Source organism: Mirounga leonina, unplaced genomic scaffold (assembly GCF_011800145.1).
Source record: "Mirounga leonina isolate KUSES-001 unplaced genomic scaffold, KU_Mleo_1.0 Mir_272, whole genome shotgun sequence".
Classification (NCBI taxonomy): Eukaryota; Metazoa; Chordata; class Mammalia; order Carnivora; family Phocidae; genus Mirounga; species Mirounga leonina.
The window spans coordinates 27,723-40,413 of record NW_023270652.1 but is presented as its reverse complement, the minus strand read 5'-3'; the positions used below and the strand labels follow the sequence as shown (position 1 = coordinate 40,413).

The 12,691-nt window shown below is 45.1% G+C and overlaps 2 protein-coding genes across 2 annotated transcripts; both read right to left on the bottom strand.

The window, feature by feature from the left end:
- Positions 1-128: 128 nt before the first annotated feature.
- On the bottom strand, positions 129-4,102 carry RDM1 (RAD52 motif containing 1). The gene is made up of 3 exons (XM_035029718.1): positions 3,968-4,102; positions 3,411-3,590; positions 129-607 (listed from the first exon to the last, which is right to left on the bottom strand). The coding sequence occupies exons 1-3, from the start codon at positions 4,079-4,081 to the stop codon at positions 362-364; spliced, it is 540 nt and encodes a 179-aa protein (XP_034885609.1). The 5' UTR covers positions 4,082-4,102; the 3' UTR covers positions 129-361.
- A 1,040-nt stretch (positions 4,103-5,142) lies between these two features.
- Positions 5,143-9,331, bottom strand: LYZL6 (lysozyme like 6). The gene is made up of 4 exons (XM_035029717.1): positions 8,423-9,331; positions 7,165-7,323; positions 6,359-6,437; positions 5,143-5,801 (listed from the first exon to the last, which is right to left on the bottom strand). Exons 1-4 carry the CDS (start codon positions 8,664-8,666, stop codon positions 5,732-5,734), a joined length of 552 nt encoding a protein of 183 aa, XP_034885608.1. The 5' UTR covers positions 8,667-9,331; the 3' UTR covers positions 5,143-5,731.
- Positions 9,332-12,691: the final 3,360 nt, after the last annotated feature.

Below are 12,691 nucleotides of genomic sequence, written 5' to 3'. Positions count from 1 at the left end.
CTCTAAAGCACAGAAGAATTTCAGGCTCTGCTTCTCAAGTGGTACCGTAGCATCTTCATTTTCTCTTTCTTCGAGGTCAGAAAGGTCCTGAAGCTGTTAGGATTTTACATTAAAGGTCCTTCCTAGGATCTCAACATAGACTTCAAGATGTTTTGTTATTAGAAATAAAAACTAAACTCCAGTAAACCCAGCTAACAGTTGAGGTCCTATAGCTTCAAAATCAAGTAAGACTTGCAAATGAATTATTAAATACAGACAACTAGTTTTTTTTACTCTATACCCTACAAATACTGGCAAAAATTCTGGACATCACTACCCAAGTCATTGAAAGTAGTATTAATTCTAGGTGGCAGGCCGATGCTCAGGTCCTTCCACTTAGAAGCCTCTCACATCTTCTCCCCACACCCAGTTCTCTCCTCTCTGAAGTCCAGGATTTCAATGTTGAAATGAGTCTGATTAGCCAAAGAAAATCTATAAAGTTTACCTTGATGATCCTTTTTGACCATCCATTGAAACCAAAGTAATAATTTGCCAATTCTTGGCACTGGGAGCTATTTAGGGCAAGGGCCTGATGTTGATCTGCTTTATGTTTGGTGCCCAGACGAACCTAAAGACATAAGAGAGAGACTGAAAAATATCACAACCTGCCACAGAGGCTTATTTTGGATACACCTGAGATTGATCAATACCTATTTCAGAGACTGGCTGTGAAGATTAGAAAGGAAACACCATTGTAAGCAATGAGCTCATAGTAAGCCCTGAATAAATGGTATTCATTATTTTTAAGCTCCAGTACTTTTCTGCATCATTTCCAGGGCTCCTGATTGAATTGGAAGATTTCCCTGACCTCTGGTGGTGAGAGTGATGATGAAAGCCACTAAGGAAGCCCTCCAGAAGCAAATTATGTAGGTGAGCAAAGGAAAGAAATTGTTTTTGTTGTCCCATCCTGTAGCTCGTTCGAGAACATGACCTGAAGAGCCGACAAGATGGACCTGACAGGGAGGTAGGACCTTAACCTGCAGCACCCTCCTCCCCAAGTTACTAACCTGTTAGAACAAGGAATATACATACCTCTAAAAATTTTATAAGCAACTAAACAACTAGAGGTTCATTTGCATTAATAAGCTCCTTTGAGAATGCAAATACTTCCAGTCTAACTTACGCTCTATGGTGAATTTATTAAATGTTCTGTCTTAAATGTCTATTTCAACTTTAAGCAGGGTGTAGTATAGTAATATATTCATAAAGATTCAAATAATGCAAATGAAGTCACAGCACTATTAATTCTTTATTGATTTGTTCATGCACCTTCCTCTATCACTAGTTTATAAGCTCCTTAAGTGCTTGAAGGAACCATCTCTTACTCTTTTCTCATTCCTAAAACCGAGCACATTCTGTTGTTGATTGAGTGAACGAATGAAAGAATGGGTGATAAGAAAATAAAATTACTTTCTCCAGCTGAAGCTGCATGCTGGAAAGAAGAAATGAAGATGAACTTTTAAATGTTGAGTGCTGCAGGGGAGGCTAATGGCGAGCTATAGTGGAGCTGTTCTGGATATGAAGGAAGCTTCAGAAGGGCCCCGAGCCTCTCTGTCGGAGAAATAGTTGTCACCTTGGGAAAGCTTGCCAGTTCCTGCTGCCAACCATTTTCCTTCATGCTACTGAAAAAAACTCTCTCAAATACCTTAGGCCTTTCCTTGATTTATTTTATTTAAGACATTATTCTTTTTCCTGTATTTATAAAAGGCAAACAACAACAACAACAAACCCAACCAGGAACTATATGTAGTTGCCAAAGTAGAAAAGAACACATAAGTAAATTGGATAACAATTTTGGAAAGCAGGGGTAATAACCCAAGGTTCTGTGTTAAATAAAAAAAGAGATCTAATATGAATACGCTCTCCTGTCAACTATATACTGACTTGTAGAACATTTCCTTCATCACTCTCAGTGATGGGCTTTATGCTGTGAAATCTCAAAACCTAAATTTATGAAATGATCTTAATGTCCAATGAGAGACAAAAACCTCATTTCTTACAACTGATACAAAGTAATTGTTTCATAATCTATAATATCTGAGTGGCTATGTGAACTTTTCACAGGCTAGAAACAGGCAGACCACAGTTTGCAAACTAAAGAACGTCTGACAGGTCATCATTTCAATCACAGGGAGTGAAGCCAAGACTGAAGAGGGTGTTGAACAAGTAGGCAGTATACCTAGAGTCACATCTGAGCAGAGTTCTCAGATTCAATCAAGGTTAAATCAATAAGGAAAGGCAAATGATAAGAATAGGCAGCCACGTGGGGCGTCTGGGTGGCTCAGTTGGTTAAGCATCTGCCTTCGGCTCGCGTCATGATCCCAGGGTCCTGGGATGGAGCCCCACGTCCGGCTCTCTGCTCGGCGGGGAGTCTCCTTCTCCCTCTCCCTTTGCCTGCCACTCCGCCTACTTGTACACACTCTCTCTCTCTCTGTCAAATAAATAAAATCTTAAAAAAAAAAAAAAAAAAAAGAATAGGCAGCCACATCAGTATGAAATAGCCAGATTAAGAAGCCAGTTAGAGAAGGCTGACAAAGACATACAATTACAAAGTGAAAGGTTTGGAAATCTAAGTCTCACTCACTTATTCAGAGGAAATGACATGGTCCTTGATAAAGAAATGGTGATTGAATTGAGGCACATACTGAAATATAATTCTGGGGCTCTGGGAAAGTAAAATGGACAGCAAGCATGGTTAGTATGGAATAAAGTTCCTGTAGTGCATTAAAGAATGTTTTAACTATTTTCTGGGAATTGAAGGGAGTCCTGAATAGGCAGTTTGAGACTGATGATGATGATAATGACGATGAAGCATCCTTTATAAATACAACAGATGAAAGGATTTGTCATTTTTTTTTAAGATTTTATTTATTTGAGAGAGAGAGTGAGAGAGAGAGCACAAGAGCGAAGAGGAAGAGGAAGAAGCAGACTCCCCGCTGAGCAGGGAGCCGGACCGGGATCATGACCGGAGCTGAAGGCAGATACTCAACCGACTGAGCCACCCAGGCACCCCTAGATTTGTCATTTTAAATCCACATAATAGTAAATACAAGCAAGACTCTTCCTGTTAAGATTTCTTAAATTAAAGGGCAGGATAAAATGCCACGGGGTTTAATATCAGTAAGTTGGGGTTTGATCTCTAGCTTCCAGTTATTATCATGAACCGTAAGTAAGTCACTTAACTGTCTTCAGTTCGAGTTTCTTCGTCTAAAAAAAAGCAAACAAACAAAAACCCAGGGAAACCGGAGGGTCGATGTAGCAATGCATCTGAAAGCATTCTGTAAATCAGAGTGCTGCACAAATGCTAGTCTATTATAACGGAATTCAGCACTCCGTCCCAGGGGAGTTAGGAATTTCCTGTTTGGACCCACCTGCACTGGAGACTTCTGAAAAAGATGCTTCTCGTGGCATGCCATTTGAGCTCTGTGAGCATCCCTTGCAGAATAAAACTTGATGATGCCATAGAAACCAGGACGGGCCACTGCAGCGTTTGGGAAGACTCGGAGCGAATACAGAAGGTCCAACTGGGAGAATACTGTGAACAGAGAATGCTGTGGGGTGGTCCCACGCCAAGTAAGTGCATGAAATTTCACGCCCAGAAACCAAAACTGCCCGTTCCCTTATATTCCCTAAACCCTTCTGCACATACAACCCCTTGCAAGCTCTTCTCATTTCATGAACAGGTCTCCCTCTGAAATCTTAGGATTCGAGAAGCATTAGAAGGCAACACGTGCTGGCTGTTGAGAGTTACCTCTCAGAACTCTGTGGGGGCTGACAGACTGCTGAGGTCCCCTCTAGAACTAAGATTCCTCACGGCGGAGACTACGAGGCGCGTGAGGCTAAGGCCAGACTCCAGGGCTCCCAGTCACGGCGGGGGGGAGGGACACACGGCGTTCTCCATCCCTCCCTCCCTCCTGACTGGGCTCACATGCAAAGCCTCGGCCGTGGGCCCAGAACTCAGCTCCCACACCAGCAAGGTTTTGTCGCTTTCGCTGAGAACTGCAAATGAGACCACCTCCGCCATCCTACCACCACTGCGCATGCGCGGCTAAGGTTCAAGCGGCAGTGCGCCTGCGCAAGGAGGGCCCGCGCTTTTTTAAAAAGGTCTCGTGCGAGGGGCGGGGCCAGCCCCGCGGGGGTGGGGCGAGGGCTGTTCCCAGTCCTCTCCCTGGCCCCTCCCACTCGGGGCGGGTCTCTGACTACTTCCCCTCCAGCAGCCCCACCACATCAAAGTCGTGTTTAGTGCTGCTTTTTTTTTTTTTTTTTTTTTTTAAAAACATCTCCTGAGGTTTCCAAACAATGGTCTTCAGACTGGTGCTGGTCTGTTAGGAAGTTTTCACCAGTCCTTGGAAAAACAAGAAAAGGATAATATAATCAGGGTTTAAAATTTTTTTTCATAAAACAAAATCTATTCCATTTTACTATGCTACAAATATGACCTTCATTTTTCTTTCTTTTTTAATTTCTTTTTTATTTTTTTACTTTTAAAATATTTTATTTGAGAAAGCAAGAGAGAGAGAGAGCGCGCGCACAAGCTGGGGGGAGGGGTAGAAGGAGAAGCAGACTCCCCGCTGAGCAGGGAGCCTGATGGGGAACTCCATCCCAGGAGCCCCCAAGATCATGACCTGAGCCCAAGGCAGACACTTAACCAACTGAGCCACCCAGGCACTCCATGACGTTCATTTTTCATGTTAAAAATTGTTTTAGAATAGTTGTTTTGATTAATACTCTTACTTGGGTATTAAAATAAAAAGTTAGGAATTTTAACATGGGTTAACTTTTTTGACGTTTTAGTGGTCTGTGAAATCCAAAAGTCAAGGCTCAGAAGTAGGGACATCAGTGGCCCAAGTGGGACAGTTTAGTCAAACGGTACTGATGGTAGCTATGTGCAAGACATTTCTCCAACGGCCCCTTTTCTGTTTTGCATTGTCCTTCTGCAGGTTTTTCTCCACATCAGCACCTTCAGATCCCAAACAGGGATGCCTTTTTTTTTTTTAACATCTAGATTTTAGCCCATTCTCTGAAACCACCCAAATCATTGGCACCTGGCACCATCTATCAGCCCCAACAGCACTTTCTCCACCTCAATATACAAGACCCTTAGCTCCACCCATTACCTACTTCTGAACTTTCTCTTTTACTCTGAAAGTAGTTGGCTTGGAGGAATAACTGGGATCCTGATGCTGTTTCAAACCAAAAATTGTAGATTTTATTACCCATTTCATTATCCGTTGTATTCATTGTATGTATCCACTCATTGTACCCATTAATTGTGTATGTCTCTGGGTAGATTATGAACACCTCAGGAACAATAGTTATGGTTTATTTTCCTTCTTCTAGTACCTACCACACTCCTACTAGATTAGGTACTCCAATATATGTGGAATTAAAAATGAATAAATCAACACATTCTTTGCACAAGGAATGCTTTAATAATTCCCCAAATATAACAACTTCTTCATTGTGGTCCTCTTGGTTTGCAATGACAGTCAGGAACCAGAAGGTCTGGGCCTAGATGGGTGCAAGGAGGAAGCCCGAGAAAACCATTTATTCCTGGGGCTCTGGTCAGTTTTATTTGTAAATGGGAAGGAAAGAAAATAACATGAAGTGGAGGCAAGAGGAAGAGGAGATGAAGAATTCCCGAGTGAGAAGAGGAGCTCTGAAATGACTCCACAGCAGCCCTTCCCCCGTCTCATCCCAAGAAACATCCTGTCATCCAGTAGGAGAGGGGCCGGCCTGCACAGTGCAACCTCCACGCTACCCTGAGGAGAGAAAGATTGGTTCTTGCTTTACCGCTTAGTAAGCTCCTTCTCCACATACATGGCCCAACTCTTAGTGAGTCTCTTAGGCAGAGCAGTGCTCAGAACCTCCTTCATTCCTAGCTTTCTGGTCTGTCCCCCTGTGGCCCCTCTGATTCTTCCTTTAAATTTCCTTATCTCTGGTGTTTGTCCGCTTCCCCCATTCAGTATGCTTCCACATTTTCAAATCCTATCTCCCTCTGAAGTGGGAGAGCACCATTTTACGAGGCTGAGAGTTCCTAAATAAATAAAAAGATAAATAAATAATCAATCAATCAATCTCAGGCACAACCATTGACTCTCCCTCCAGAAAGGGTCAGCCCTAAGAGTCATCAGTGTCCCTTCTGCTTGGTATTTCTAGAGTAGGCAAGGCACTTGACTCCTCCATCCTCACAGACGCCTAGAGAGACAGCCTAGAGAGGACTAGAAAGGGTCTAGTCCTTGCCTAGTGTGCCTTTCTCTGTCACTACATCCTTCCTGGGGCTCTGCCCGCTAACGTAGTCCCACAGTGTCCTCCTCACCAGTTCTTCATCCCCCCTGCTCTGGACACAATCTTTTTTGCACAGCTGATGGTTGAGAGAAGATTGGGGCTCAGTAGGTCTGAAAGGGAGAGAGAGAGAGTACCTGTAAGAACACAGAGGACAGTCCCAAAGACTGAGGCAGACATGGCTGTCCCTGCGCTGGCATGCGCCACCTGGGGGCTGAGTACTTCCAGATTAAGCAAGGCCTCCCTTCCAGAGGCCCATTTAGACATCCCTACAATGGCGGTCGGGGGTGTTGGGGGTTGGGGCAGGAGGGGCAGGACAACTGTTTATCACCATACTTCCTAACTAGGGTAGATGGTGGTTCAGCCCACGTTTGAGGATTTCTAGGGAAAGGAAATGTCAAAACAGGCAGCACAGAGACCAAGGTAAATCTTGCCTGATGAGGGAGGCTCTTCAGGTGAAGAGTCCAGGGATATTAATCAGAGTATGAAGGAGGGGGAGAAGGTCCAAGTCATGGACCTATGGAGCCTCCTGGAGTGGCTTTGAGGTGGGGAATTTGCACTTGGCCTTTAATCAGATCATTAGCCAAAGTTAGTACTTGATGGTTAGAGCTGAGCCTTCAGGGCCACCAGCCTGGCATTCAGCGCCGGCTCTATGAGCCTCAGTTTGCTCATCTGTAACATGGGCACCAAAATAATTTCCATTGCATGAAAAGCTGGGTGAAATGGACTCCTTGGGCTGTCTCTCTGGGGATATTGCCAGGCTTTGAGTGGGAAGAGAAGTCCTGTGAGTAGAGCCTGGTCCTCTCTCTCACCTCTCCCACCCTGGGGCCCTGGCCAGACCTTGACAGTCCTCGTGGCAGATGTCCTCTGAGTGACTTCGGTAATCATTGCACCAGTAGTGGCTGTTGATCTGGAAGATTCCATAGTCAAAGCTGCCGTCTGCATTTTCATTTACCTTTGATATGTTGAATTTGCTTTCCACAAAAGCCAGACACAGCCCTTTGAACAGGGAGAAGAGGGTTTTCAGAGGGTGCCGAGCTGAGGGAGGAGGGGGATGGAGGAGAAAGGGAGATCAGGAAGCAGAAGAAAGGAACAAGGCCTAAGAGGCTGGATGGGGCAAGTGGGCTAGAAACACCCATGTGCTTGTCCCCTCACCCTTTGTCCAACCCACCCGCCCCTCAGTACAACCACTCATCACCTATCTGTCCATCCATGCTTCCTGCACCTAATGATCACCTACTGTGTGCCAGGAACTGTGCAAAGCCCAGTGCCAGACATTTAGCTGGGTCAAATGTCGATGCTGCGTTCAAGGGGCCTATAGAAGGAGGATGAAGATACATACCTTAAAAAGCCACAAGACAAGATAAGGGGAGAAGGATAGCACAAGAGCGGTGTGCACAAATTCTGGGCGAAAGGGAATTATCCTTACCACGGAGTAGGATGAAGACTTTGCACTGCCTGCTCCCTCTGCCTGGAATGCTCTTCCCCAGACATTTGGGTGACCAGTGCTGCTCAATGTCACCTCTTCGACTTCCCCTTCTAGGACAACATTGCCTATCACTGCCCTGGCTTTATTCTTCTGCATAACCTTTATCATATATAGTTGTGTGTGTGCTTCTTGCTTGCCTCTTCCCCTAGAATGTGAACACTGTGGAGGAAGGGGCTTTGTTGATGTCTCTATCCCCAGCATTGAAAATAGTTCCCGGTACATAATAAGTGCTCAGTTAATAATTGTGGACCAAGGGGCGCCTGGGTGGCTCAGTCGTTAAACGTCTGCCTTCGGCTCAGGTCATGATCCCAGGGTCCTGGGACCGAACCCCGCATCGGGCTCCCTGCTCCGCGGGAAGCCTGCTTCCCCCTCTCCCATTCCCCCTGCTTGTATTTCCTCTCTCGCTGTGTCTCTGTCAAATAAATAAATAAAATCTTAAAAAAAAAAATTGTGGACCGAATATGGAATGTTGGGAAGGGCTTCTTGGGGAGGGCTGCTTTTTGAACTTGGCTTTGAAAGATGAATGACAGAGAGAAAGACGGCCACCTAGGGCATGACCAGAGGAGGAGGAGAAATGGGGGAGGGGGGAGTGTGAGAAGCAGCACTCACAGTCAGTGAGGGAGTAGCCCTCAAACCCATCCAAGTCCTCCTTGTACAGCACCCTGGCCAAGTCACAGCGATTGATGAGGCTGGCCTGACTTATGGCAATGAGGCAGCTGACCAAGGACATGAGTAGCGTCCCCATCATCTTTGGAGGGGAGAAGGTGCTGTCGAGGGTCCGTGGTTCTGAGGCTCTCCCAGATGTGCCGCTGGTCTTCTCTGAGTGCCTGAGGAATCTGGAGAGAGTAGCCATATGTCCTCGCTCACACAGAGCTCCCCACCTGGCTATTTCTCTTTCCTCTCATTTATTATTGTATACTTGTTTATTACAGAAACCTTTAAATATTTACAAAATAAGAGAGAATAGTATCATGAATCTTCATGTACCCATTGCCCAGTGTCAACATCGAAAAACCAAGGCTGATCCCCTTCCATCTATAGATCTTCACCCCTTTTAGCTATTCTCACTCTTGTAATGGGCACCTAGCTGTGGGCAGTATTTGGGTACAGTGTGGGGGGAGAGGATGGCAAAGGAGATTAATGAGAACTGCACTTCACTGGTGTTTGTGTGTGTGGATTTGAGCATGTGCTTGCAGGGGAAGGGTTAGGACACTGCACGGTGAACTCCCCCCAACCCCACACCCCCAGATACACGACACATGACTTTTCCCAAGGGCATACCCTTCCTTGTGCAAGTCCTAGGAAGCTGTTTATGGGTTCTACACTTTGATTTCCACTCAAAGGTGCATATCATAAAGCAATAGAATGACCTTCACCTTCACACTCTCTCTGTGTAGGGGGAGGAGTGAGGAGCAAGGGCTCTGGATTCACATTGCCTACTTTCAAAGATAAGGCTGCTGTGTGACCTTGAACAATTTACTTGGGTCTCTCTGGGCCTCATTTGTAAAAGGAAGATACGCTAATACCTACTTAATAAGGCTGTCAGGATGATTAAAGGAAATACGATCTTGGTTTTGCATTTCCCCCAAACAGGAAGCCGGACTTCTGGGGAAAAGGTTGATTCCTAGGCTGGAGTAGGAAAGGGCATGAGGTAAGTCCGGATTATCTTGTGCTGGAAAGTAAGGAAACACTCAAAATATGGATTGGAGCATGTCAAATGGACAAGAGAATCAGCTCCAAGGGGCACCCACTGGCCAAATCTGGAACATTATTTTTGGTAACAGCTTTATTGAGCTAAAATTCACAATACACAATTCACTATGCCATACCATCACTTCACTTAAAGTGTACAATTCAATAGTTCTTTAGTGTGTTGGCGGAGCTTTACAACTATCACCATAGTCAATTTTAAAACATTGTCATCAACCCAAGAAGAAACCCCATACCTGTTAGCAGTCACTCCCTGTGCCACTTCCCTCCTGCCTCTGGCAACCTCAAATCTACTTTCTATCTCTATAGATTTGCCTCTTCTGGACATGTCACATAAATAGAGTCATACACTGTGTGGCCTTTGTGTCTGGCTTCTTTCACTTAACAATGTTTTCAAGATTTATTCATGATGTAGCATGTATCAGGATCTCATTATGGCTGAATAATACTCCATTGTATGGATAGACCACAGTCTGTTTCTATACTTACCATTTGATAGACATGTGGGTTGTTTCTACTTTGGGGCTATTATGAATGACGGTGCTATGAACATTCACGTACAAGTTTTCATGTGGACAAATGTTTTCATTTCTTTGGGCATATACCGAGGAGTGGAATTGCTGAGCCATTTGTAACTTTAAGTTTAAACTTTGGAGGAACTGGGGAACCTGGGTGGCTCAGTCAGTTGAGCAACCGACTCTTGATTTTGGCTCAGGTCATGATCTCAGGGTCGTGGGATGGAGCCCAGGGCTGGGCTCCACGCTCAGCTGGGAGTCTGCGTGAGATCCTCTCTCCCTCCACCCCTCCACCCCTCCAATACATAAATAAATCAATCTTAAACTTTGGAGGAACTGCCAGACATTTTGGCTGCGCCATTAGCAGTGCCTGCGTATGAAGGTTCAATTTTTTTCACATTCTCACCAACACCTTCTGATCAAAAATCTTCTAATCTTAATCCCTAATCGGTGTGAAGTGGTATCATGTGGTGGTTTTGATTTGTATTTCCCTGGTGCCTAGTGACTTTGCAGGTGCTCATTGGCCATTTGTAGATCTTTGGGAAAATGTCTAGTATTCAGATCCTTTGCCCATTTTTTAGTTATTTGTCTTTTTATTATTGAGTTGTAAAAGTTCTCTACCAGATACATGATTTGCAAGTATTTTCTCACATTCTGTGGGCTACCTTTCACTTTCTTGACGGTGTTCTTTGAAACAGAAGAATTACATTTTGATGAAGACTGATTTATCTATTTTTTCTTTTGTTGCTTGTGCTTTTGGAGTCATATCTGCAGAACTAATGCACAATGGTTTCTAAGGTAGTCTGGGACAATCTGACCATCAAAATAAAGATAGTGATAGATTATAATCTATTGAATGAGATAGGAATCCATGAGTCCTTAAGAGTAATAAATAGACACATAAGGGGGATGGGGGGACTCTTCCTGACAATAAAAGGGTGAGTGATAAATGTGGAGGTAGCCATGAAGTTGGAAAATCATCATTCTACTACCATCGAAGATTGGTTTGAGCAAGGATCATCAATGGATGCTAAATCTGAGGTGGTGGGCAGCTTGATAAACTGGATCTACGCATGCTCTCGGAGTGTCTCCCCACAGATCCTATATTAGTTGCATGGGAAAAACAGCAACCATGCAGCAAAGAAACCGGACAGGTTTTGGAACCTGCAATCAAAATTAACACCACCAATGAAAGACAGAGAAAGATCATATGCCTCTAGAAGTGATACCGTAAGAAGGACACATACCGCTTATATAGTATTCTGGCCAGGGATGCATAACTTGTATCTAAGCCCAAGGAAATGTTGGACAAAGCCAAACGGAGGGAAAATCTATAAAATAACTGGCCTCTATTCTTCAAAACTGTCAGTGCAATGAAAGCAAAAATTGGGGCTATTTCTGTCAGTAAGTGTGTGTGTGTGCGCGCGCATGTGCGTGCGTGTGTGCGTGTGTGTGTGTATCTTTCCCCTTGAACTAAGTGTATGTTCCCAAGGGCAAAGGCCTGGGTTCCTCCATCCACGGGCTTCAGAGTCAGGCAACTTCTGCTTGGACAAGATGGCTACCCTGATGGCCTTGTTACCTCGCAGATATCTTCTAAGACTCACTCCATACCAGCCTGAGCTTGTGAACTTTCTTTTGCTTCTCTCTCTCACCCTAGAGTTGCCAGATTTAGCCAATAGAATTACAGGATGCTCGATTACATTAGAATTTCAGACAAGCCACCAATAATTGTTTAGTATAAGTATATCTCATGCAACCCTACTCTACCCTGACTCCATAGGTTCCTTCAGAGACAGCTGTCACTGAGCCTTGGGAAGCAGGGAGTTCTATCTCTGCCCATGAAGTCCCCTCTTGGGGTTTCCATGGGGGAATAAAGTCCTTCTGGCTGGTGCATTCCCACCTCCCCTTCCAAAGCGTACCTTTCTCCTAGCCTTCTCTGACCCCAGGTCCCAGAAAGGCCAGGGCTTTCCTCGAGAGTCAGTAGAACAAAGTCTCTTCCACATGAGCTATACTCTAACCCCGCCCAGTTCACAGCTCCCCATGTTCTAAAGAAGGTGGGAGTGCTGGGCCAGCCTGCCCTCTGGAATCCCAGTTCTGTGATGTCATCATTCTCCTGGAAATACTCTGGTCTTAACCATGCAAACTGAGGCCCATTCAAGCTTCCTGCAGAAAGTACAGGCGGGTCTGGAAGGACCGGTGATAACTGTGATGAAGATCACTGGGTGGGGCAGGGCAGATTGCTCTGGTCCTGCTGGCTGCCCACCTCCCTTCCCTTCAGTGAATGGTACTGCCTTTGTGGGGAGCTCCTTCCCCCGTGGGGGTAGTAGTGGAGACTGCTGGTCACAGGGCCCTGTCTTCCAGGGGACAGGGTGTGCCTAGGGCCCCACTACTGCATTTTGAATTGAAACTAAGGGGAGGAGCTCAGCTTCCCACGGGAAGCCTTCAAGGGTGAGGCCAGAAGCTGACAGTGTGGAATCATGTGGATACAGCCCATCTGAGAGGATAAACCTCCCCGAAGAGGGAGCAGAGTCCAGACAAGATTCCAATCCTAGAGTCCACCCTTTCTGAGACCTAAACACACTCTCGCCCTTCTTGCGATCCTACGATCCATCTCGCTGCCAATGTAAAGAATTAGTATTGTTATGTTTAAAGT